General features: G+C 58.1%; 1 protein-coding gene across 11 annotated transcripts in view; it reads left to right on the forward strand.

The window, feature by feature from the left end:
* Positions 1 to 26222, forward strand: part of SEMA4G (semaphorin 4G) — a 103415-nt gene that overhangs the window by 61029 nt on the left and 16164 nt on the right. For all 11 annotated transcript variants that reach the window (XM_074959451.1, XM_074959455.1, XM_074959458.1 and 8 more), the window contains exons 3-8: positions 14822 to 14970; positions 21896 to 21958; positions 22058 to 22156; positions 23550 to 23643; positions 24174 to 24287; positions 25585 to 25748. In XM_074959451.1, the coding sequence (XP_074815552.1) occupies positions 14822 to 14970; positions 21896 to 21958; positions 22058 to 22156; positions 23550 to 23643; positions 24174 to 24287; positions 25585 to 25748 (683 nt within the window). The remainder of the gene's footprint in view (positions 1 to 14821; positions 14971 to 21895; positions 21959 to 22057; positions 22157 to 23549; positions 23644 to 24173; positions 24288 to 25584; positions 25749 to 26222) is intronic.

Raw genomic sequence — 26222 nt, forward strand, 5'->3', positions numbered from 1 at the left:
CCTGCCAGTGCTCCTGGAGCACGGGTGGGAGTGCTGGGGGCAGGCGCACGGGCGCACTGTGTCGCTGTAGTCCGCACCGCTGCATCGGCGCCACTCTCCCGGCCGGGTAAGGCGGGAGTGCTGGGAAGGTGGTCGGGGGCCCGAATAGAGCCCTCTCTGTCAAAGAGCTGCAGAAGGAAGCTGGGGTGTGTCCTGTCTGTGCCGGGGATGCTGAATCAGGAGTGGGGACTGCTGGAGGAAAAGCAGGCACCGAGCACTGCAAAGTCCGGGTGACGGGGAGCCCGGATCTGGGCAGCGGCCCGGTGAATGAAGGTGGCAAAGCAAGCTGGGCTGGAATCGGCGTGCCCACTGGGCTCTGATGTGGGGTGATCGGAAGGAGCGTGAAGTCCAGCAAGGGGCTCAGAATAGACTGACCGTTCAGGGCACTGACTCTGCATGTCCCCGCGCCACGGCTGTTCTCTGCCTTCTGCAGGGCGGGCACAGCGGGAAAGGGAACTTAGCACTTTGATAAAAGCCTGGCTCCGCTTCAACCCTTGCGTTGCCCTGAAATCCCACCCCCTGGCTGCTGCCTCTGTGCCAGGGACGCCGCAGGTGGGTCCTCTGCCGCTGGGCCTGGCTGGGAAGGGCGTGGAGGACGCCGGTCCCTGGAGTTCTACACGCACAGCCCAGGTGACCGACTCTCTCGCGCCTCGGGGAAGAAGCTGATGGGGGCAGGGAGAAACTGCTTTCCACTCGCGTCCGCCTCCCCTCCATGAGCTCCAGGTGCACTCTGGGGCCTTCTGGCTCACTCCTGTCACTGCCAGAGCCCGGCTGGGTGTGCCGTAGCCGACCACTGCTCGCCTGGGCCCCTGCTGAGATGTGAACCGGCCACTGTCAGGCCTCGGCCCCGTTCCTCCACAGAAGAATTCAGGGTTCCGGGGAGTAAACCAGCTTCTCCCTCTCCCTGGCTGGAGCACGCCGAAGCAGGGCTTGGCGCAGGGTCACCACGCAGCCCCGCTGTGGCGGTCCGTCCTGCATCCGTGGCTTGCGGGACCAGCGAAGCCGCCTGCGATGTATGTTTTGGGCCCCCTGCGCCATCGTGGAAGTGTGTCACCCAACGCTGCAGCCCATCTGCCACGTCACCCCCAAGTGCATTGCAGCCATCATCTGGCCAGGCCAGCTCTGCCCCTCCTCGAGCTCCGCGCTGCCCCTCCTCCCCCAAAGCATTGCTTCGCCCGATGCTTTTCCCCTCTCTAAGGACCGGCGTCTTCCCGACACGTCGCCCGTCGCTAAGGCCTGACTCTGGCAGAGCCCCTTAGTGTAGATGAACCGTAAGGCAGCTGCTGGCAGAGCTGCCCCACCTCCCCAAACCCGATGTCAGGCCGCTGCTAGAAGTGCTCTTCTGCTGGCATAGTTCCGTCTCCACTGGGGATTTAGCCAGCAGTTATGGCGGTTCGGGGTGTCATTTTTTCACACCCCTGGCCAGCAGAGCTCTGCCAGCCTAACTCTGTAGCACACACCCGGCCCCAGGTGTGTGACCAGCTACCAGCTGTCCTGTGCAGGGAGGGGCGCTGCTCGGCTGTTTTCCAGGACAATAACACTCGAAGTCCCCGTTAACCCTTTGGAGGAAGGCTCAGCAAACCTGTGGGCTGGGCTGGGCCGGGCCAGCTGTGTCTCTTGCCCTTGCAGTGATGAGCTTATTGCCCACCGAGAAGGGGAGCGAGCGTCCCTTGGGGTTGGGACATTGCTGTGTGTTTTACGCCGGGTCAGTCGCTTTTGGGGGGGATCCAAGAGCTCGCTCTAAAAACAGAAATGCTCCTCTGGCTCTGTGCGAGCGTGGTGGTGAGCCCAGGCCGGGATCCACTCACAGCAGCCTGGGCTTCCCTTCCTCTAAAGTGACTGTGAAGGGCACTATCATCCAGCCCACCTGTGTACTGGGAGTGCAACACAGCCCTCCCTTCCTCTGATCAGCCGAGCTCTCTCCTCGGCTCGGTCGCTGCAGCAGGGCAGAGAGGGGGAAGAGGTGGAACGGGGACCCAGGGAGAGCTCCTGCGTGTGGGATCTGTGCTAAGGGAGCCAGCTTCTCCGCTCTCTCGGGGCGGCACCGTCATTTGACTCCATCGGCAACTGCGTAAAAATCCTTATCAAGGCCACATGCAGAATCAGACCGTGCCTGGATCCTGCACGCAGCCGTTCCCGAGACCTCGTTTCACTGCAGAAGGCAAAACTGGGTTAGGCTGGAAGCTGCTGGGGAAAAGGGTCCTTGCAGATTCCTCCCTCTTCTCCATTGCTGGAGTGAAAACCTGCTCCTCTGCCCTCCCCTGGGACAGGTACAGCACAGACCCCGCCCCCCACAAGCTTTCCTCCCTCCCCCATGTCCTGGCACTGTGCTTTACCCCGTCCCAGGGCCCAGTCTGCTGCTGGTAAGGGGGGACGGTGGGCTCCAGGCCTTCGTAGCCAGGGCCTCTCTGGGGATCAGTCATGATGGAGCCTTTTGTGCTATGGTCACCCAACCCCCTGGACCCATCATCAACCGGTTTTATCCCCGGGCCACGGAGCATGGCCAACCTGGGGCGGACCCCAGCATCCAAGCCAAAGGCTCCATTGTCCAGCTCTGGTCTCTGGACCCACTGGGTGTGTTATCAGCAGGCAGACAGGTCCCAGGGATGACAGCTCCTTCCTGGGGCAACTGCCTTGGTACCAGGCCAATGGGGCTGTTAAAAGGCTCACTCAGATCCGCCAGCAGAGACCGTCATCCACATTGGTGGAGCTGACTGGGGCTCTGTAGCTCCGGGCCTCGTTAGATCCTGATTAAGCAAGGCACCGTGTGGAATCTCTGGATCTTTCAGCCTCCTGCTTGTTTGCCTTCTGCTAGTTTTATTTCTCTTGCGCCCTAGACGCCGATCAGACCAAGATTGCTTCTCCGCCTTTAGGAAACACCCAGATCTGCCAGTCAGTGTCGGCTGCTGCTCTGAGCAAAGGATTGGGGAGGAAGCAGAATTTGAATCCTGGCTGTGCCATTGCCTGTCCATGGAGACTCCGGCCCAGCCCTCTGCATAGGTGTTGAGTGAATGCGCCAGCCTGTCACCTGGCCTGCATTCCCATCCCTCTACCATGGGCCAACCCCCATTGGGCCAAATGTTGCTCCTGGTTACACTGGTGCAAACCCGCAGTCTTCCCTAGAGGTTGGATTTGGCCCTGTCTGGCCAGCCGCAGCACATAGGAGTAGCTCATTTCTCCCACCGTTCCTACGTTGTCGTCCCCCCCGCCCCCCAGGGCTGCCCCTTCTTCCAGGTGCTGAGGGGGAGATCAGCTGCCAGCTGGTTTAGGGGAGGCTTGGGTCCGGAACATGCTTGTGACCCCCTTAAGACTTCTGTAAGGCATTTGACTTGGTACCACCTGACACGGTGATTAAAAAAACAGAAAGCTATCAAATTAACATGGCCCACGTTAAGTGGATTAACGGCTGGCTAGCTGAGAGGTCTCAAAAGGGAATGGTCAATGGGGCAGCGGCACCCAACGGGGGTGTTTCCAGGAGGGTCCTGTTCTTGGCCCTCCATTATTTAACATTTGTATTAACGACCTGGAAGGAAACATGAAATCATCACTGGTAACGTTTGCAGATGACACAAGAATTGGGGGGGTCTGTGTAGAATGAAGCGCAGAGGTCACTGATTGAGTGATCTGGATCCCTTGGTAAACTGGGCACAAGCAACCAATGTGTTTTCATATGGCTAAATGTAAATGTATCCGTCTGGGAAGGAAGAATGCCACCGTGCTTACAGGACGGGTGAGGCTAGCTTGGGAAGCAGCAACTTGTAGATTTGGAGGTTGAGGTAGAGAATCAGGGGACCCTGAGGTCTCAGCGCAGTGCTGTGGCCAGACATACGTAAACAGGGGACTGTCCAGTAGGAGCAGAGAGATTATGTTCCCTCTGGATTTGGCGCTGGTGCGACCGCTGCTGGGATCCTGTGTCCAGGTCTGGTGCCCACCATTCAAGAAGGATGTCGATGAATTGGAGAGGGGTCAGAGAAAAGCCACAAGACTGATTAAAGGGTTAGAAAACTTGCCTTGTAGCAAGGTGATCCATCTATTTTAGTTTAACAAAGAAAAGCTTAAGGGGTGACTTGATCACAGTCTGCAAATATCTGCATGGGGAATAAATCTTGAATAACGGGCTGCTCAGCCTAGCAGACAAACGTCTAACACCATCCGATGGCTGGAAGCTGAAGCTAGACAAATTCAGACTAGAAATAAGGTGTCAGTGTTTAATAGTCAGTCATTAACCATTGGAGCAATTTACCAAGAGCTGGAGCGGATTCTCCATGGCTGGCAATTTTAAAATCAGGCCTGGCTGGTTGTAGAACATAAGAGTTTCTAAGAGATCTGCCCTAGGGATTATTCTGGGGCAGGTCTCTGGCCTGTGCTAGACAGGAGGTCAGACAAGATGATCACACTGGTCCCCTCTGGCCTTGGGAGCTGTGAGTCTCTTCCAGCAGTGCCGTGGCAGGGGGAGGAGGGGTGAGGGCTGCCGTTGGGGTGGCCCATGGCCAGATGAGCCCGTGGCTTTGGTTCTGTACGCGCTCTGGCTGCTAGGGCGATGGCAGGCTAGCTCCATTGCCTCGGTAGCCCTTACCATCTGCATGGCTCTCTTCCACCTCGCTGCCCTGCCCCTGGTCCCCATCTGGTGCTGCGGGGAGGAGAGGGGGGGGCCTCGGGTGCAAGCCACACGGCTTCCTGCAGTGCAGGAGTCTCCGTCAGCTGCCCATGCTGGCCCCCACGCAGCGACCCTGCAGTATCCAGTCGTAACCCTACAGCCTGATAACACGCGTAGCTTGTCTCGGTCCTTAGCAGGGATCTCAGCACATCCCAGGGCACCATATGAACCAGAGGGGCTGCAATGCCGCTGCGGGGCAAGCAGTGGAGCACAGAAATGGGGCATGGTCGGGTTTATGTGGCTCTGGGATATTACCCGGGCTGAGCTCCACCCCAGACCTGTACTTCCCCCCAGGCAGCACCTGCCCATCCTGCCCTGTCCGCTCCCCTCCCTCCACATCCATCTTCCCAGCTCCCAAGGCTGGGGGAGGGAGGGAGCTGGTGAGTAGGAGGTGAAAAGCTTCAAGGAAACTCGGAGGATCTCACAGAGATCGAAACCTGGGCCCCAGGCAGCTGGCGCCCCAGCAAAGGGATGGCTGCTGGGGGATTTATGATGCGAGCGATTTCTGCTCTCCACGCCCACGTGCAAACGGCATCTCTCCGCCGGTTCCCAGGCCTTTGTGCCAGCGCATGTATCCTGCTGTCCCAACCCAGAATCTTACACTGCAGGGCCCCGGGCAGGGAGGACAGAATCAGTGAGCAGAGGGGGCTCGTCCAGCTCTGATTCCTTGGAGCAGAGTGGGCTGTGGGACTGAAGTAACACAAATCAGATGGGTGTCGCGGCTTGGGCGCGGGGTGAGGCGAGGGACCCGCAGGTGGGAGTTCCGGGCTCCAGCCTTCCCATAGGCTTGGGCCCCCTTAGCTTGGGGAGGACAGTGAGCTGAAAAGTCGGCATCCTCCCCAAGGGCCTTTCCCCCTCTTCCCCCCCCGGCTCCTGTGACTAGCCAAGGGAAGATTTGCATGGTCCCAGCCTCCAGGCAAATCCAGCCAACCCAACCCAGGCCGCGAGCGCAGGAAGCGTGTGGGAAGCGCGAGCAAGGCGAGGTCTCAATCCGGAGCGGCCCTATGCTGCCAGCAGCTGGTGTCCTTCCTTCATGCTGGATGGGTGGGTCAGGCTGGCTGGGGACGCTCTGCGTTAGAAGAGAATAATCACTCCAGGTGAACGCGGTAATGTGACAGTTTCTAAGTGTAAGCGGGGGAACAGTCCTGCTATTGTGGGGAACTTTCCTGGCTTCTGCACTACCCCGGTGAAGTGGGCTAGCGAAAGGATCTGAGTCCTCGCTCCCACTTCCTTTACCCAGTGACCTCCCTGCCCTTGAGGACTCCCCTTCCACTCTCCTGTCTGGCAGAGTCCTCGTAACCCCAACAAGGCTGGGCCCAGGATTCCTGGGGGGCTCGACCCCCAACCCTGCTGTGGTCACCTAGGACAGGGGCTAGGGTGTCCCCACTCCGGGGTGCTCGCTCTGCTCTGGGCACTTCTCTGACCCACTGACCATTACATACAGGTTAAAGCAAATGCAAGTTATTTAATCAACAATTAATTTTAAAAAGAATAAGGGAAAATGGGAAAGGTTAAAGGAAACACATCACCCCGCTCGGTGGCAGGGAACATCACGAACAGTGTCTCTGGAACGTCCGAGTAGTTCACAGTCTGTTCCTTGTAAGTCCCAGGCCTCCTGCTCAGGCCGTGGCTGTGCTGCAGGGATGCTGTGGGTTGGACACTTGCTCTGGTGGTGGCCACATGCTCTCAGGTTCTAGGTGGCAGAGCCCTTCTTCCCAGTGTCGCCCCCGCCCTGTCAGGGTTACATATCCCCCTTCGAGTCTGGCCTGCAGCCTCCTGGCTGAGGCGTCTCCCTGTGCTGGGCCCGCTGCCCAGGGTCCCCCTCGCTCTCCCCAGCTGCTCACGGCACCCAGCTCCAGACTGCTCCAGCCCCAGCTCCACCACTCGGTCTCAGCACGGCTGCTTCTCTGGCCCCTCTGGCTCTGGGTGCTGCAGCTCTGCTCCCAGGACAGGGTCTGCTCTCTCTGGGCTGTGCCTTTGGCCCCTCTGGATCTGGCCCAGCTCTGCTCCCCAGCTCAGCTCAGGCCCCTGCTTTCTCCTTAGCTTGGCCCAGCTCTGTCTGACCCAGGCGGACCTCCCTGGCCTCCTGACTCCCTGATTAGTCTGCCCGCCCTGTCATTCAGGCTGACCTGGAGCATTGGCCTCTCCCCATTATTCCTAGGGACTGTCAGTCTCAGGGTCCTGATTCCCCAGTGACCCTTCTCCCTTTTAGTACTGGGAGTTAGCCAACCAAAACACCCCCACTGAATGTCAGTAAGGGGTCAACAATCCCCTTACATAAGGCATCGGCAGCAGGCCCTCCTGCCCTGTTCCTCTGGCCGTACTCTGGCAGAACTCCCGGTGCTTTACCTGGGAGGCTGCCGGAGAGGAGAGCTCCGGCTTTGGGCCGTTGTCACGACCCACTGGGTGGGAAGCTACGTAGAACGGGGTTCCCTCCCCAGTCATTCCCTCAGAGCAGAAGCACACTCCGGAGCGCCTTGGAAAGGCAATCAAAGGACGCCCCAAAAAGCAGGACAAGTGGCTGCCAGCCCTCCCCGCCACGTGGCCTTTTGGGTCTCTTCCCTGTGCCACGCAAGCCTGACGGTCTCAGATCCGGGCAGGAACGGTCAGCCACCGGCTCTCCAGGGAAGCAGCGGTTGCCGGGGTGCCATGGCTTTTGCACTGTCTAGCGCTCCAGGGACCTTTGGGGAGAGCATGCCGTTGCCTGGCGCCGCGTGAGGTCACTGACTCCGAAAACCAGCGGGGAACGCGCATGCGGCAACTGCTGGCAAGTGCCTGATTTCCCACGTCGCAGCAGATGGCAGCCGGGGTCCTGTCGGTGGGGAAGTCACCTGGTTAATTGCAGCTCTTGGCCTCAGTTGCCTTCCCTCCCCGCGGCCGGAGCCTAGAAAGTCGTGTTTGTTTCCTGGCCGCTTTGGAGAGTCGCTCTGCAAGGCAGGTGCCTGCCATCTGTTCCCACCCCCCTCAGCCAGGGTTCCAGCAGCCTGGAGGTCAAGATCAGATGGTTTGTGCTTTGCTCGGGCTGGGGGGGATCCTTTATTTACTCTGCACAGGCCTGTTTGTTTATAAAAGTTTAACGATGCAAATACCTTGCCTGTCTGAATTCCAGGTTGTTTGGGCGGGCGATCGTGCACCTCAGTTGTACGCACCGTCACAGTGATGGCGTGTGCAGTCAGAAAGGCCAGTCATTTAGTGGACTGGAAGCTCCACTTGGGGAAGGGACTGTGTCTACCTCATTGTATGTACAGCATCGTGCACAGTGGGCCCCCAATCCTGAGTGGGGCCGCTGGGCAGGACTTTACAATCAATATTACATGTGCAAAAGAATAATACCTGGTGTTTCTAGCAGTCTTCAGCAGCAGATCTCAACATGCTTTACAAAGGAGGGCGGTATTATTATCCCGATTTTACAGATGGGGAAACTGAGGCAAGGTCACCCAGCAGCCCAGTGACAGAGCTGGGAGTAGAATTTAGGTCTCCTGAATCCCACTCCAGTGCGTTATCCACTAGGCCATGCTGCATCCAATTGTGTGCCTGAACTTTGTGAAGAACTGGCCAATAGCAAAGATCTCAAACCCCCTCACAGCCATTGCTGGCTTTTCATGTAGGATGGAGATGGACGGATGGACAGACACACACTCACTCACTCTCTCTGTCTCTGTCTCGCATTATCTGCATTATGCCAGCAAAACTGACGCACAGAGAGGTTAAGTGACCTGTCTAAAGTCACACAGTGATTCCGAGGCAGCGCTGGGGACAGATCCTTGTTCCTCGCTCTGCTGTTTGTTTAATGCATTGTTATTAGGGAGCAGGACCCTGTGGTGCTAGGCGCTGTATATACACAGCCTGAAAAGACAGCCCCCGAGCTTACAAGAGATGTGACGTGCTCTAACCACTCCTCCGTGCTCGAACAACCAGCTCTTGAGTGTTCCTGCCGAGCAGGGAACGGGGAGAGAATATGCTGGCCATCTCTTTGCTCCTTCTCCCTGGCACCCGTTGAATTCAGCCCTGGTGCCACCTTCCTCCACCCGTCCCTTTCCCCTGCTGGGCGGGTTTGAGTTGGTGCAGGCCAGCTGCCAGGCTCTTGCTTTGTGAGAGCTGATGAATTGCTGCCAGGTGGCCAAACTCCCCAGCCCCACCCTCTCTCCGTCCAAGTGAAATTGGGGTGAACTGGCTGCTTCTAACCGTTGTCTAATGTCAGTGCTTTGGAGAGTGAATCCTGGGAGCCCAGCTCTCGGCCCTGGTTGGCTGGTTACATTCATGGGCGTGGGGCTGGAGCCCAGAGTGCCCCACGCTAGCCTCACCCATTCTGTTTCACGAATAACTTTAGTTTCTGCAGCGCCCTCCAGCCCAAGGATCCCAACGTGGTTTCCAAACTTCAACTGATCTGCAGGGCCCGCTTCCACCGGCCTCTGAAATGCAGCCACCTCTGGGGCGAAACCTGGCAGCTATCTAATGGCCCCGCGCAACGGTACATAACAGTTCCATCCTCTGCTAGTCCTGGACTGCTTCCTTGAGGCCAGACAAGATGATTTAATGGTCCCTTCTGGCCTGAAAAGCTGACACAGGAATTCCACCTCCCTGGCTCTTTTCCTGCACTTTCAGTTGGATGCGGAAATGTGGCAGAGAGAAATCTGCTCTATGGCCGATGACCAGCCTGTTAAGACCTCAGTTTTGTGCCTCCTCTGGAGGCCCCTTCGCGTCGCTGACTCAGTGCTGGGTCAGAGGGAAGCGTTTTTCCTCTTTGCAGTCCGCAGTGGCACTTCTGCGCCAGCCAGGTGACCCTCGGAGGTTTCCCCCTCCTGGGATCCCAGCACCGAGGGCGGAGTCCCTGGGCCAGGTTACAATCTCTCCCTCCCCATTGCTGGGGGACGGATTCCTCGCAGAGCGGAGCTGGCTGCCTCACAGCCATTTGGGGATCGCCTGTGGAGCCATGAGGGGCGTCGTGCCAGCCACGAGCTCCTCTCCCTTGAGCTTTGGCCTTCAATAACACCTGGCGTGCCTGAGAGCTGCATGGGTGGTCTGAGTGGTGTCCGTCCACTCCCGAGTCCCTGCTGTCAGCTCTGGTTCTCGATATCTCCTGTCTCGAGCGCAGCCTCCCAGAGGGGAACCTGGGGCACGGAGAGAGGCAGCGATGTGCTGACGTCCGCTCAGCGGCGGAGCCAAGAATCAAACCCCGGTGGCCTGATTCCCCCGCCGGTGCCTTAGCCGCGGGTCTGGGCCTTGGGGGCAGGCTCAGCAGAGGGGCCAAGGGCCCTGACACAGGCTGGAGTGAAGCCCAGCGCCGCGCTGAGCCGTCTCAGGGAAAAGCTCCTTCACTTCTCCTACCCAGCCGGCGACCACAGCCGGCCACTCAGCCTCCGAAGTACCCCTGGGGGAAAGATGCGGGCAGCCGATGATGCCACTTGTGGAAACGTGGGTCCAGTGGGGACTACGTGGGCCATTGTATAGGCCCTGACTTTATTTTTCCCAGTGGGTCTCCACCCACAGAGTTGGTGCCTATGGGCCAATGGATAAGGCACCGGCTTGCAAGCTTGGATTCTGCTCCCAGCTCTGCTGCAGGCCAGGGCGACCCTGTGCGCGGGGGTGAAAGCTGCATTCCCTGTTCTGTACTAAGCTTTGAGCTCTAAAGGCTGCAAAGGGCTCTGGGAGGGCTCAGGGTTGAGTGGTGCGTGTATGTGGCTGCGATGGGCCCATTGCACCTGCTCTCCAGAGAGTTATGAGCCAGCCAGCGGGGGCAGCAAGGTCCCCCATGCTTCCTGCACCTAAACGGGCTTCGATCTCCTAGCACCGGGCTGGCTCGGCCCGCCGGGCTGGGGCCTGAAAGGCTCTCTCAGCGGCGCAAAAGGGGGTGGGGGGTGAAGCCACAGACAGACTCTGCCATTGTGGGGAGCTCATCTCCTGAGCTGCTTCACCCTTCAGCACCTCCAAAGCCCAGCTGGCAGGAGCCCCCGCCTGGGGCTTTTGGTTAGTTACCTTCTTTCTGCAGGCCCCTCAGGATTGGGCCCAGACGCTGTTCCCGCGCAATGGCTCCTCGGCGGCCTGTGTGAAATTAGCGGCAGGAAGCACCCCGCCCTCCCCCTCACTGTTGGGCTCGATTGTGCCCCTGGTGAGCAGCTGCAGCAGGGGGACGATGAGCTGGGTGGGCCACAGAGGCTGAGCCCCTCTTTTCCCCTAGCAACTTACTAAACCCTTGGAAAGCTCCCTCTGGCGTGGACCTGGGCCCCCGGAGCACCTCATCCTTTGTCCCTCCAGTTTCGAATCGCAGCTCCTGTGCGCATTAGACCCAGGAACAAGACACAAACCTCAGACAGCTGCCTCTGGGCACCTGTAGGGAGATGGCACTGCTGGTGCTTTAAGGAGTGGGTGGAAAGGTTTGGCTCTTTTCCCTACAGCCGCAGTCAGGTTTCCGTGCGTCTTCCTTTTGTGCCTGGCTCTATAACTCCTAGACAACACTATTCCTTGATGAATTCCAGCCGGACTCTGTACACAGCCCTCAGCCGGGCTCTCCAGGGACGTGTTTTCTTCTCCTTCCAGCCGTGGAAAGACACCAGTGCCATAAACGGTGTGATTTGTTGTAGCAGGACCCAGACACTAATGGCTCCTGAATCTAAAGAGGGATTTTAATTAGTGAAGAAAACTTTCCAACACGAGACTGAAAGCAATTAGGGCCGTTTGCTTTCCACAAGACCTTCCTCCTCATTTATTTCTTTTGTCCTCTTCGCTCGTTAGCCAAGCTGGTTAAATAATAATACTCGATGTGCACGTTCAAAGTGCTTTACAAACGTTGGTTAATCCTCACCCCTGGGGCTGCTTTCCGTTTCTTCAGATGAAAAGGTCTTTTTTTGGATGGAAAAAAACCAACACTTTTTAAAAAGAAAGGTGCGTCCCATTTGTGTGGCAGTGTTTTGTTTCCCCACAGCCAGGGGTTTGGGCAATGGAAATGGAATGTTTGGGAGAATGTTTTCAGGAATTTGGGGGGCGCGAAGTGCATACATTTCACCCACAAAACTTAAAATGTGCTCGTTCGAACACTTCCGAATGAAGGCAGTTTTTAAGTTGTTCACTAAACAGGTTTCCAGCCGGCTCTGCCCCAGTCCCTTCCCTGGGCTGGGTAAGGACCCCACGGTTCTGCTTCTTAAACCAGGGCAAAGAGAAGGTGACTTGGTGAAGGCCTCAGAAGGAAGCAGTGGCAGATCCAAGATAAGGAGCTGGGGGTTCCTGGCAGTTAGTCCTTCGCCACTACACTAAATCCCTTCCTAGGCCACTGGCTTTTGTTTTCATTTTTCCCGCCATGCTGTGAGCCCAGTGATCGCGCGGGTGTGAAATGCCACAGGGAAACATTCTCTGCTTTGCCCAGCGGCGTGTGCGTCCTGCGTCGCGCTCCGCTGTGAAATGTGACAGATCGGCCCGTCTCGCGGCAGCAAGGCCTGGGGATTCCCGAGCCACCGTCTGGCTGGAAACGGGCCCCTCTTCGTGGCCCACCAGGCCCAGTCTCCTGGCTTAAAACCCGCACGATATGGCGGACTCCGCTCGTGAAGGGAAATCCCACTGAGGCCTCGTCGCCGGGCAGAAGAGGCACCAGTTTAACTAACGGACACAAACGCTCATATTGCTGGCCTGGGTGGAGACCGTTTCAGCCGGGTCAGAGGGGCTTCGCCGAACTCAGGGAACGTACATGCGACAGGCCCAGCACCAGCACTGCATCGGGCTGCCTGCCGTGGGACTCCCCAGCTTTAAAGTCTAGTTAAACCAGGGCCGTTTTACCGGGGAAAAGGTGCCACCCACAGGCCTAGCTTATCCCCCCTTCCTGCGTGGGCAGGGCGATAGCGCAGCCGGTAAAGCACTCCGGCTGCAGCTGCCCCGGCGGTTACAGCCGTAAGGCTCCTGTGGCTGCTTCCCCTGCTGCCGGGTGGGGCTTTCTCACTTCTGCTTACGAAGCCCCAGCCGGCCTTGGCCCCCCCAAGGGAAGCAGCAAGCCGCCAGCCAGCCCCCACTTCCCGTCTCTCCCTGCCCCTGGGCGTGAGCCAGGCTGGCAGCTCTAAGGGGAACTGAACGGGCCACGGCCACAGTCATGGGCAGCCCTGCCAGCTGCTGCCGCTTGGAAAGGTGCCTTCTCCCAGCCGAGATCCCCTCTCCCATGTGGGCCCTTGATGCAAGCCGATGTGGGGAGGTCCTATAATGCACTAAAGCCAGGGGGCAGGGGAGACACTCTGAGCAGGGACTCACTTGGGCTGGCTTTGGGCCCATCTGCTGCCTCAGTTTCCCTCTAGGCTCCAAAGTCTCCGTGTTCATTTTTCAGGGCTTCCCCTGGCTTACAGCCTGGCCTGCAGCTTGCCTTGCCTTCCCTCCAGCCACACGACTCCTTGGTGGTCCTCTGAGCGGGGGCTTTTCACCCTGCATGGCTCTCCCTCTCTCCCTGACCTCAGGCTGCCCTTCTCTTCCCCCTCAGGCCTGGTTTCTAGCCCCCTGCTGCGTCCTGTAAGCCCCACACCCATTTCGTCCACCTGGAGAGGTGGCTACCCCTGGCCTGATCCCCCAAGCCCCTCAGACAGCCAGCTCAGCTTGTGAGAAGCTCCCTTTGCCAAGTGGGAATTGAGAGGGTATAACAGTCCGGGGATGGGCTCCTGGGAGTCCCTGTTTCCTCGAATCCCTTCCCCAGCTTCCTTCTGCATTAAGCTCTGGTTGTTCACCCTCCCTGCATGTCTCTGCTCCTGTTCCCTCCTGCTCTCTCTCTCCGCTCCCCTCCGTCCTCCCTCCCACTTTCCGCTTTGCCCCTTCACGCTGCCCCCTGTGCCCATGTGCCTTCCAGCGGGATGCCCTCCCTAAACCAGTCTCCCTCCTGAAACCTCTCTCCTGCCAGGACGCCCCGGGCCCAGCATGCAGTGCTGTTGTTGCATGCTGGGACCCGCTTCTCCACGGACCCCCACCTCCGGGATAGAGGAGCAGCAGCTCTGTGTCACCACGCAATCCTTTGGGCAAAGTCGGGGGGGGGGGGGGGCTGCGTCTCCCACACCAGCACCTTCCCCACCCAACTCCACAGCTGCAGGAGTTTGCTGTTCCCGTCTGACTGTAAAGCACAGATTCATGTTTCTTATGGATGCTCTTGAGTCAACGCAAAGGTCCAGATACGAGCATGAAATAAACCCAGCTGTGCAGCAGCAGCCCGGGGGAGTGACAGCCGAGTGCCTGGTAGATGCAGCACTTAAACACAGGTTGGTGAGAGAGAGGGGTTCCCTGGAGCTGGGGGACCTGATACAGCAGCCCAACAAAGAGCAAGCTCTGAATCAAAGTGACCAGGACTCAGCATCGACAGCTGGTGTGTGGCTCGCGGGCACCTCCAGAGATGAGTCACGCTGGCTCCGGGGAAGCAGCCTTGTCCTTCAGCTCCTAATAGATGCAGCTCAGAAGCAGCGATCACATCTGCCTGCATGTGCCCTGGTGCGTCTGCAGAAGGGCATCGGTTCCTCTGCTCAGACTCATCCAGATGCTTGGTTTCCTTTTCCCACCCCGTGTAGATCAGCTGGGTGATCTCTCAGGGTCCCTTCCAGCCCCACATTTGTGTGAGTCCGGGAGATTGCTCCAAAACCCACATTGCTGCCTACGCATCCCCCGACGCTGAGTGCTGTCCACAGGTCCTGCTTCGCTTTGCCTGTCTACGGGAGTGACAATTCCGCTGCAGTTTAGTTCTGCCCGGCCGCTCGGCGCGCACACGGCCAACAGACCCCAGGTCTGTCCTCTTCTGGAGGTGCAAACGGTTTCCCCGCTGTGCACAGCCAAATCCTGAATCCTTCTCCCCCCTTTGAAATCTCACAATAGCACCCAGGAACCTCCGGCCCGGGCCTGGGAAAACGTACGTTCATATAGATCTGCAGATACCAGAGAAGTGGATTTCCCTTCTAATGCCAGTGAAGTTATCCCCACTCCTGTCTCATGCAGGTACATTAGAGGTGCAATTCACCCCTGTTTGGTGGGCTAGGACAAAGGGCTAGTCCCAGAGACCTAGATCTCTCTGGGCTGGATGGGACCTGGGCCTTCTTGTAGGGGCAAATTTCACCCTAGATGACCTGAGCCAGCTAGCCACGTGTCCTGTTCTAACACTGCCCTGTGCTTCTCCCCCCGCAGAGTTGTCCGACGTCCGGCGCTTCAGCAGCCACGCCCTGAACTACACCACCCTGCTGCTGGAGGACGAGAAGGGGATCCTCTACGTGGGAGCACGAGGGGCCATATTCGCCTTAAACTCCAGCAACATTGCCGATGGCTCCCAGAGGGAGGTGAGCAATATCCCGCCTGGTCTTGGCTCCCTTTGCAGCAGCTTTGGCTGAGGTTCCTGAATGGCCAGTGGATTTGTTTTGGGTGCGGCAACGATGCTGCCTGTAGGAGCCAGCTGAGGTCACTCAATTAGGGTGAACTGCAAACAGAACGGGGCAGACAAACCCCTGGTGGATATTCCAATATGTAGATTTACCAGAACAGCCTCTGTCTTACCTCACTGGTTACTCAGAAGTCCAAACAACGCCGTTCCCTTAAAGTGCCCAGCCTCCGGCCTTCCTCCAGACACACGTCAGATATGATGATGATTACTGAAAGTGTTATCTCATCATATAAAAGACAAGGGTCTTCCAATCCCAAAGAATCAGCCACACACCCAGGTCCAATGATAACTTAGATCTTACCCAAAATTCACGCTGACAGCCAATGCTTGTTAACGAAACTAAAATTTGTTAAAAAAGGAAAGAGAGAGAGAGTTGGTTGAAAGATCAATATACAGACAGACTTGAGTTCAATTTCTTGAGGTCCTGATACCTAGCAGAGATGGTGAGTTTGTAGTTGCCAAAAGTCCTTTTAGAAATAGTCCACAGGTTACAGTCCAATGTCCATATTCAGGGTGACTCCAGTCAGTGGCTGGGGATCTCAATCCTTATGGCTCAGGGTTTCCCCTTCTTGAAACCCAAAGCAGATCTGAGATGAAGAAGGATCGTGTCCCAGGGTTTTTATGCATTTCCAGAAGCCTTTTGACCTGAGAAGACAATTGGCTTAACTTTCCTTCTCCCAAACATCCTGGCAATTAGCACAGGGTCATTTATCCATTAAACAGGTTACCACAACCTTCAAAGAGACATCTAGACAACAGTGCTATTTCACTCAAGTGTCTTCCTGAATATTAATACTCCTTTTTTTTGATCTTTGAATCAAAGCCATAGTAATGGACAAGACTTGTTTGCTGACATCACAAGCCCTGAGCACACAGCTCCTCTTCTCTCTCTAACAATGAGGCTGCATTTCAAAGCTCTGTTCATTTCCATCTCTTCCGAACCAGTCTTTAAAGTTCGCCCCTGGGTCAGGTCAGTCTGGGAGTTCATTAACTCTTTCTGGCCCTGTGTCACCTTTCAATGAGATATTAGATTACACTCCAAACGTCACAGATGCTGAGTATCAGGCATCTGCAGCTGGGCAAAACCAAGTCACTCGTCACTTGAAATCTTCTCCTTGGCTCCTAGCTGCTTTTTTTTTTTTTTTTTTGAATGACATATAGGGGTCAGATTGGTGTGGGGGGAGGGTAAGGTGGTGGTATTTGTCTAAGCTCCACCCACAAATATAAGCCCCACCCACAAAAATATGCTCTGCCCGTGTGTCCCCAAAACGAGGCCTGGCTCCCAGGAGAATGTGTGGATCGGTGACCTTCCCTCTGCTTCCTCACACCAGCAGTGACAGAGTGAACAAGGCTGATGTCTGAATTGGCGTCCCTGGGTGTCTGAGCTAACCCCTGGCAGAGCTGAATGAGGCGGTTTTCACTTCCTCTAGCGATTGCCCCAGGCTCTCTGCCTCAGTGACACTTGTCACGTTTTCAAGATTGTCTTCCTAAGGAGGACAGCTGCAGACTTTTTATTTTGTTCTACAAGCTGAGATTCTGGAGAGCAATTAACAGCTCCGGTTGGATGCTCGTTAGGGCTGAGTGAGACACGGTTTTCTAATCCCAGGAGAATTTTCAACAGTCTGAAAAATGTTCCTGTCCCAAATTGTGGAAAAAAGTCAAAATGTCAAAAATGTTCAAGATCCAAAGATCCACCATCCAGGTCAGTCCAAACGTAACGTTTTGACCTTTTTAGCCTCCCCCCCCCTTTTTTTTAGTGTAAATTTACATACATTTCTTAACTACAAGTAATTTTGACAACAAACTGAAACGTTCCGGTTCGCCTGTCTCTGGTCTCTTTGACCAAGGGTTTCCAAGTCTGGTGTTCCGTTGATCCTGACCGAGTTTCGTGAATAGTTTGGGTTTCGATAAATTGGCTTTTTGGGGGGGGGGGGGGGAACACCTGTTCATCAGAGAGTTCCCAACCTGGTGGCGCAGGGAATGGGGCATGTGCTGGCTGTTTCTGAAGCTTGGACTTAAAGGGCAGAAATGGGCCGGGTTCCCCTAGCCGTTCCCAAAGCCCCCTGTGTTGTTGTCCAGTTGACTGGGGTGACGACCATTGTTCACCGCACCTGCCCTCTCTCTGGGGCAGGAACAAGAGCTTTGCATGCTAGTGGACGACTCTAGGCTGACAGCCCCAGAGGGGACGCCTTTTACAGGTGCAGCAGCCGCAGTGCAAGCAGCTCCACTCCCGCCCACAGGACCAGGAGGCCGAAGGAGGGTGTTCCTTGGCAGAGCAGGCAAAATTGACTCTCAAGTCCATGAGAGAGGGAGGGTGGGCATGTGGCTAACGCACAGGACTGGGACCCAGGAGATCAAGGTTCTTTTCCCAGCTTTGCCTCAGGATCCCCATGTGATCTTGGGCAAGTCACTTCTGTGCCTCAGTTTCCCATCTGCAAAACAGGGCTAGTAATCTTTCCCTTGTTTGCCTGGCTGTGTCTATGGTGAACTCTTCAGGGCAGGGACCTTCTCTCATTATGCACAGCGCCTAGCAGCAGGGGGCCCGGATCTCGGCTGGTGCTACCATGATTCCAGTCATTAGTAACAATGACCAGGCTCCGTCATCTCTCCGTTGACTTAGCTGAGCTAGTTCTTGGTACAAAGTGAGTTTGCTCCCAGCAACCCCCTCTGCCTGACCAGGGTGCAGATTGCTGCTCCTGTCCTTCCCCGGGGTCTCTGTCCCCACCTGGGGCCGGGCCATCACCCCGCGGGCGTACAGGTCCATTTCAGTGACTTGCCACCACTCCTGCATATTGGGGTTGGTCCATCTGTCCTCCCAGCTGATGCCCTCAAGTGCTTCTCCCTCAAAAGCTCAGCTGCTTTACCTCCTTCTTTTGGGGTACATGCCAAGCCCCCCGGCAATGCCGGCTGTTGTCCGCTGAGCAAGGTGGGCTGGGGAGAACAACAAATTCCTCCCTGGGCCCTGGCACCCAGCAGCTGAAACCCAACCCAACCCAACCCATGGTGCTATAAAGCACCCGGTCTGGGGTCACAGGCGTTCAGGCCAGACGGGGCCCCCCGGTAGCCTAGCCAGACCTGCTGTAGAGCACAAGCTGTTCACCCACACCCGGCAGGGAGCCTAGGAATCTGGAGCAGGCCAAAGTCCAGGCTGTTTGCCCCAGGCAGAGCGTGGCAGGGGATTGGGGTGCAGGAGGGGGCTGGAGGGAGCCGGGGGCAGCGTGTCCTCAGCAGTCAGCCCTCCCTCGTGGACTCTGCTGGTCCCCAGCACGAGCGCGGCCTCTTGGAGGAAGCGCTGCAAGCCGCACTGCTGTGGCCAGGCTCTCCGCTAGCCCCGCTGTCCAGCCTCCCCTGGCAGCTTCTTACGGCTGAGGCGGGCGGGGATTGTGGAGCCCTGGTTCCCTGTGCCGCGGAAGAGCCCTTTGCTTTCATCTAAAGCCGCGGGCGGTGCATCCAGCCAGGACGGCGACGGGCACCAGGCAGCATCCGTGCCCATCTCGCAGAGCCCCTTACCCCCAAACCCCACGTGGTCAAACACATCTGGCACCCAGCTCCTCCCCAGATGTGTCCCCAAGTGACCTTTAACCCCCGGACCCACTGGCCCCCCCACATGCCATGCTCCTGGGCTGCCATTGCAACACGGTCCACTGAAGTCCATGCAGCCTCCACGCCAGGCCTCGCAGGGCGTCTGGCCGCCCGGCAGCTGGGCCGTGCCGCGACTGAAGGAGCCGTCAGCAGCGAGTCCCCTTTGCAGGCCTGTGGGTTTACCCCTGCCCTGCAGCTGCCTGCTATGGCTTTGTCTTCGTTTCCTTTTCCATCTGCTGTGGAAATGGCCCGGAGCAGCACGGCGAGAGATGGCGAGCCACCTGCGAGCTCTGCACGGTCGAGCGGCTCGCCTGCTCTCTGGCCGGGAGCGGGGCGCGGCGGAGACTCCAGAGATGGTGCTGGGGGACGCTGGCAGACGGGCGGGCGAGGGTGAGCTGTCCTCTGGTGGAGGGGTGGTTTGGTCCGAGCTCGGGCTAGCTGCCCGGCTGCTGTGGCAGCTTTTGCTCGTCTGTGGCCGGCCGGGGGCGTGCCAACGTCTCTCTGGGAGCCTTGCGACTGTCCTCCGTGAATTGCCTGGCAGCCTGAGTGCGCCGCACTGGGCTAGGCCAGAGCCACCCAGCAGGTGCCAAAGGCAGCCGCTCACTTGCGAATCTGTCCACTCCTCCTCCCCAAACTCATGGCGTAGGCAGCACCCCCACCCCGGGCTTTCCCAGCTCTGAATCCTGTAGGCCCACACCTTTCTGCCCAGCCCAGCTCCTGGGAGCTCCGGAGGGGGCAGGCCTGGGGTGATGCGGGGGGAGAGGCATAGCCTGAAGGCAGTGGGGCAGCCCTGCGGCCAGTTCAATGTCTCCCCAAAGCTGGACACCTCGCCCCATCCTGGATCCTTCTCCGCCTGTCTGGCTCACGCCCCTCGGTCCAGTGTCCCCTTCCTTGCAGCCCCAAGCCCCAGCACCCTCCCCCAAGCCGTGACCTCTGTAACCCGCTCGCGGGTGCTCCTGCTGCTCCCCTCCCCCAACAGCCCATCCCGAATGCTGCCGCTAAAGTCCTTCCCTCCCCCCCGCCCATACTGGGACACCCCCCTCTCCGGATCCCCTGGCCACCCCCTCCTGAAGGAACTTGGCACCTGCCGAGCGCCCCTGTCTCCCTCCCCTCCAACTCTGCAGCTGCTGCTGGGTGCCTGGGACAATGGGACCCCCCCGCTCCCCCAGGGTGCTGGCTCGATGGGATGAACTGGGCTGGCACATCCTACCCCAGCACTCTCTGCCCAGGGTCTCCTGCAGTGCCAGCCCAGACGCCCCGATGAGGGACGCTGTCAGAATGGGCCTGCAGGACTGGTGGTAGCCGACAGCTAAGGATACGTGCCCACAGGTGGTTGGGAGGTCAGACCATTGCAGGATAGAGTTAAGGCTTTCCAGCCATTAAGTCCTTCCAGATCCTGTTGTCCTGGACACACACACAGTCTTTTGTGTCCCAATTTTAAGACATCCGCCCCCCGCTGACGGGAGCAGCGGATGCGATTTCGCAACCTGACAAATAGGCGGGTGATGAATGTTGTCTCTGTGCCAGCCTCAGCGGAGCTGCCCTCCCCCGCGAGGCGCCAGTCCGTCCGGAGGTCTTACCGACAGCCACGCCGTCTCTCTGCCAGCCCCGCTGCATTGGCAGGACGGTGTCGCTGGGCGGTGGAGGGGCATTTTTGCTTCCCGTCTCTGTCTCTCCGAGCCTTTCCCACGAGGGGCCCCTGGGCTTTTGTCACGACGGCAGCAGTGTCCCAGTTGCACGATCGTTTTATTATGCATATTATGTATTTATTATGTATATTATGGTGGCACCCTCTCTGGCCCGTGCCTCCTCTGGCCCAGGACGTGGTGGGTTTGGGCACTAGAGTTTCACACTGGTGGGCAGTGCCCCCTCCTGGGGTGGATTCTCCAGGGCATAAGCTGGGTGGTTTAAGCTCCTTCCGGTTCTGTTCAATATCTTCATCCTTGATTTAGATGACGGCATAGAGTGTCCACTCATTCAGTGTGCGGACGATATCAAGCTGGGAGGGGGTTTGGCTTTGGAGACAGGATTAAAATTCAAAATGATCTGGACAAACTGGAGAAATGGTCTGAAGTAAACAGGATGAAATTCAATCAGGACAAATGCAAAGTACTCCACGTAGGAAGGATCAATCAGTTGCACACATACAAAATGGGAAATGACCACCTAGGAAGGAGTGCTGCGGAAAGGGGTCTGGGGGTCAGAGTGGATCAGAAGCTAAATATGAGTCAGCAGTGTAGCGCTGTTGCAAAGGCAAACATCATGCTGGGCTGTATTAGCAGGAGCGTTGTAAGCAAGACACGAGAAGTAATTCTGCTCTGCTCTGCTCTGCTCTGCTCCGCGCTGATTAGGCCTCAACTGGAGTATTGTGTCCAGTTCTGGGCGCCATATGGCAGGAAAGATGTGGACAAATTGGAGAAAGTCCAGAGAAGAGCAACACAAATGACTAAAGGTCTAGAAAACATGACCTGTGAGGGAAGATTGAAAAAACTGGGTTTGTTTAGGCTGGAGAATAGACGACTGAGAGGGGACATGATCACAGTTTTCAAGTACATAAAAGGTTGTTACAAGGAGGAGAGAGAAAAATTGTTCTTCTTAACCGCTGAGGCTAGGACAAGATGCAATGGGCTTAAATTGCAGCAAGGGAGGGTTAGGTTGGACATTAGGAAAAACTTCCTAACTGTCAGGGGGGTGAAGCACTGGAATAAATTGCCCAGGGAGGTGGTGGAATCTCCATCATTGGATATTTTTAAGAGCAGGTTGGACAAACACCTGCCAGGGCTGGTCTAGATAATACTTAGTCCTGCCTCAGTGCAGGGGCCTGGACTAGATGACCTCTCAAGGTCCCTTCCAGTCGTATGATTCCATAAGTGGGACAAAGTGAACTCGTCAGTCCGGACAGTCTGCCCCTTTGCTTTGCGCGGGGAAGGCAGGGGAACTCAAAGCACTAAAACCCCAGTCTGTGAAAGGCATTTTCCAGGTGAGTTGGGTGCTTCTGCTGCTCAGCGGGCCCCCGGCCTGGGATTAATAGCAACCAGGTCTTTATATTAGTCAAGAAGCGCAGAAAATAAATGGACCCAGGCATGGGGCTGTTCCTGGCACTGGTCAACCTGCCATTAGCGTTTACCAGCCTCGTCGGCTCTTTAGGGGCTTCGGTGACATCACTCCAGGGCGTTGCGGGGCAGCTATCGTCTCCACAGCCAGGAGGCGCCGGTGAGTAACGACCCCTTTTCCCTTCACAGATCCGGTGGGAGGCGTCTCCGGAGAAGCAAACCGACTGCCTCCAGAAGGGCAAGAACAACAAGGTATTTGCGGCGGGGTCTCTGCACGTGTGGGGGGGGCGCGGGCGGCCTGCAGGCACGGGAGTCGGGCCCCCGCGTGATACTCTTTCTTCCTCTCTGCAGACCGAGTGCTTCAACCACATCCGGCTCGTGCAGAGGCTGAACGACACTCACCTGTACGCCTGCGGGACCTACGCCTTCCACCCGCTGTGCGCGGCCATCGTGAGTGCAAGCACGGCGGGGGGGGGGAGGGAATTCACGAGGAGGGAAACCCTGGCTGGGTGTGGGGTGCTCCCTCCATCTTTGTTCATCGCTCCGTGCTTCCGGCCCCGTCACAGGCTTCTGTCGCTCTTCGGTGCTGTCCCTCCCGGCCGGCAATATCTTCCTGGCAACAAGTTGCCGCCAGCCCTCGTGGTTGATCCATGGACCCGTTCAACGCAGGGAGCGGGGCATTGTTAGCCAGCAGGGGGCGCTCCAGCCAGCCCTTCTTTGGAAGGGTTATGGGCCTGTCACTTTATGGGAAGGAGAAAAACCCCTAGGGTTGAGTTTTTCTTCTCGGGGGAGCTGGTTGGATTGGTTCAAGGCCCCGGCTTGTGGCTGTTTTAGAAACGTGAAGATGGGCAGAACCGTTTTCAGGAAACGTAAAGGGGAAAAACGAAATCCAGGGACATCAGTGTCTTTATTTGAGCATTCCCCTCGCAGCGTCTGCAACCCGAAACCCCCTGCCCAGGCCCTCCCGCGTGACAGTCACAAATTAAATGTGGCTCACAAGGAACATGGCTGGATCTTGGCCTCCACCTCACGCTGCCTCACCCAGCGCAGGGAGTAAAAGAGTCCATTCTGGGCTTTCTGTTCTTCACCTCCGGTCTTTGATAAACAGGAGAGGGCACATTTTAAACCAGTGTTTGCGCTTTCATCTGAAGGTCCCTTCGCTGATGTCAGACGTTGTGGACACGGGCATGGATAGGGGTATCAAATTTATAAAAATAGTCAGGGCTGGTGGAAGGTTGCATGACACTTCCCATTATAAGACCCTGTTTTCAGTTGCTTATGACCGTGTCTGTCTGGTAGCCGCTTGCTCCGTTAGTTAGTCTAGGCATCTGGTTGGAAGAGCCAAGCCCTGGTAGCCGCCAGATTCCACCGTGCTCCCCAGCCCACCGGTAACGATGGCGCGTCCCGGTGGACTGGCTTCCAGGGGTGACAGCATGGCACGCCCTGAGACTGGCAGGGTGGGTGGGGATGGTGGCTCTAGTGCGTGGCCTGGGGGGAGGCTAATGAGCGCTGGAGCTCTGCATCCCCAGGCTGCCAGCTCCCGCCCGGCCCGAGTTGGGCGGTGGCTGACGGTCGTAGCCATTTGGGGGCTCTGTGATTTGCATTGGTGGGGGGCAGTCTCTGCCCACTTGCCTGGTCGGGAAGTGCCCACATCGCAGGACGTTGCTGTGGTTGTCTGCCCCTGGAGGGGGGTCCTGCCAGCTCACGGCCTGGGGAACATGGGGGAACCTCACCTGTCCCTGATCCGTGGCTGCATGAAGGCCCCTGGAACTGTGGGTGCTGCTTTCATGCCGTCCTGCCCAGCCCAGCGGCTCCTCACCCCCTCGCTTCCCTCTCTCTGCAGGATGCTGACAGGTTCACGCTGCCATCCCACTTGGAGGAGGGCAAGGAGAAGTGCCCGTACGACCCCGCCCGCGGCTACACCGGCCTCATCGTAGGTAGGTGGGGCCGCTCGCCTGGGGTTCCCCGGGGAGGTCGCAGCTTGATCTGGCTCTGGGCTGTCGCTGAGCGAGTTGGAGCAGCCAGGAAGGTTTTCCCCCTGCCCCCGCCCAAATCTCTGTGCACCCCTCAGGGGCTGGAGCCAGCCTCTCCTCGCCTCTCCTTTCACAGCCAGCCACCTCCCCACAACGCCCACCTGCCCCATGGCATGCCAGTTCCCTTCTGGCCCGAACCCTGCCCGAGCCCTAACGAAGGAGAAATTCTCCTCCCCTCTCTCCCCCCCGACAGGGTCTCTGCGAGGGTCTAGCCAGGACCCGATGCGATCAGGGCTGGGGAGCAGTGTCCATGGGCACCACCAGCTCCATGTTACGTAGGAGTCCCCGAAGTGGGTCCAGCCTGGCCATGCGGCTTCCCCTTCCTCCACCCTCCTCCCCCAGCCCCGGGGCTAAGTGACTGGGATGCGGGTTGGGCCACACGTGGCTAAACAGCTGGGGGACCCTGACTCATCCTTCCCCACCCCCAATCTCAGATGGCGGGTTGTACACGGCCACGCGGTACGAGTTCCGTAGCCTGCCGGACATCAGGCGCAACCTGCACCAGCGGCCCCTGAAGACGGAAGAGTCCCCCGTGCACTGGCTAAACGGTAAGATCCAGCCCCCAGGAGAGACCTGACCCTCCCCCTCCGTTGCCGGCTCTGAGCCCCCCTTCACCACCAATGGCACTGCTGCCCCCTCCGGGCCAAACCCTGCCGTCCTCGGGCAGAGTGACGCCCAGGGGACATTTAAACAGGCAGAATAGACTCGTCTGAGTCAGCCCCGCGTCACCCGGGGCCTGAAGGGCGTCCTGGGGTCTGAATCTCGGCTGTGCGTTTGATCCGCAGCCCAGCACCTCCTCGCTGCCCATCTGGCGTGTGGCACAATGCGGTGCGCTCGGGGGGGGGGGGGGAGGGTTACACTGCCCTCCGACGCACCCAGGCTGGGCCGAGGGCGTCAGCCGGACTCACGAGGGCGGGTCGTTCCTGTGTGCTTCCGCAACGCCTCGCCCACCTCCAGATCGGCAGACGGGCGGCTCTCGGCGGGCCCGGCAGTGGGGCAAAGATGCACGTGGCTCGGTGGGGCTGCACATAGTCACACAAATGTGGGGGCGTCTCTGCTCCTTATGCCTGCCTTCCCCAGAGCGCCAAACGGGCCTGAGCCATGGAGAGGGCAGAAGCCGGGGCCTTCTCCGTTAGCGGAGAGCAGGGCAGAGGGGGCATCTATCGCATGATGTGCCAGGGTCGCTGGAGCCTAGGGCCGTCCTCGGAGCCTTGGCACTGATCCTACCAAGCCGCCTCTGTGCTCACTCCCCGGGAGGGCGCGGCGCTGGCCGCGGAGTGGGCGGCTCTGCTTTGTCCATACGGCTGAGTTCCTTCCTCCTTCTCTTGTTTGTCCCTTCAGTCTTTGCCCTCCGCCTCTTTTTGGGGGGTGTCTTGGCGGTGATCACTCTCCAAACCTTTTCACACCCTTGCCCCATGTTGAGTGGCAGCCCGTCCCGCTGCCAACCCTGGCAAGAACCTACCCCTGGGAATCTGGGTCACTCCGGTGACAGGGCACCCTGAACCTCTTGCCATGTCTGGGCGGGCGGGGTGCCCGAGATCACTAAGAGTTGGGGGGTTCGCTAAGCAGACCAGCATGGGCACAGAGGCCAGCTGGAGTGCTCAGAGCTGGGTAGGGAGGGGATGAGACACAGAGTTGACTAAAGTGCGGATCTCAAAGCTCTTGTCAGGCCCTGCAATAACCCTGCAGGCAGAGGGGTGGGCGGTATTATCCGTCCTTATTTAGAGTGAAGGAAGCTGAGACATCCAGAGGGAAAGGGACTCAGGCAGTGGCAGAGCTAGGTACCAATCAGATCCACCACCCGCCCGGTGGCGGGGCGCGTCTGACGCTGGGTGCTGTTTGCAGATGCAGAGTTCGTGGCCTCTGTGCTGGTCCAGGAGAGCGTGCGCAGCCCAGTGGGGGACGATGACAAGATCTACTACTTCTTCATGGAGCGGGCGGCCGAGGAGAGTGCCTCCTTCGACAAGAGCCAGGTGGCCAGGGTGGCCAGAGTGGCCCGGGTGTGCAAGGTGAAGAGACGCTGCCGGAGCTGGGGCACGCAGCGAGGGCTGAGAGCTGGGCAAAGCTTCCCAGGGAAACCTGGAGGCTGGTGGAATGATGGGCCCTGGGCATGGCCGTTAGGCCAGGAGGGATTTCATCCTCGCAAGGGGAAGCACCCTGAGTGCTGGTGAATTCACAGCCACCCTTGGCACCTTTGCCAGACCAGCATTGGACCCTGGCACCTCCTCCCCAGGTGCATACAGTTGGGGCTGCCCCTCGCTGCTGTTATCACTGATGACGGCTTTTGTGGCCCTCCCTCCTGCCCTGTCCACCAACCCCCCTCTGCGTCTATTTCACGCCATGCCCCTTGCAAGCATTCGCCCAGGGGTCCCGGTGCCGCTCCGGAGGGTCTCTGCAGGGCCCACATCTCTGGAGAGGAGTCCTCCAGCGACAGCTACGAACGGGCCGCCCGAGATCAGTTAGTTAAGCACGGGTGTTGGCGC

This window comes from Natator depressus, chromosome 7, assembly GCF_965152275.1.
Source record: "Natator depressus isolate rNatDep1 chromosome 7, rNatDep2.hap1, whole genome shotgun sequence".
Lineage (NCBI taxonomy): Eukaryota > Metazoa > Chordata > Testudines > Cheloniidae > Natator > Natator depressus.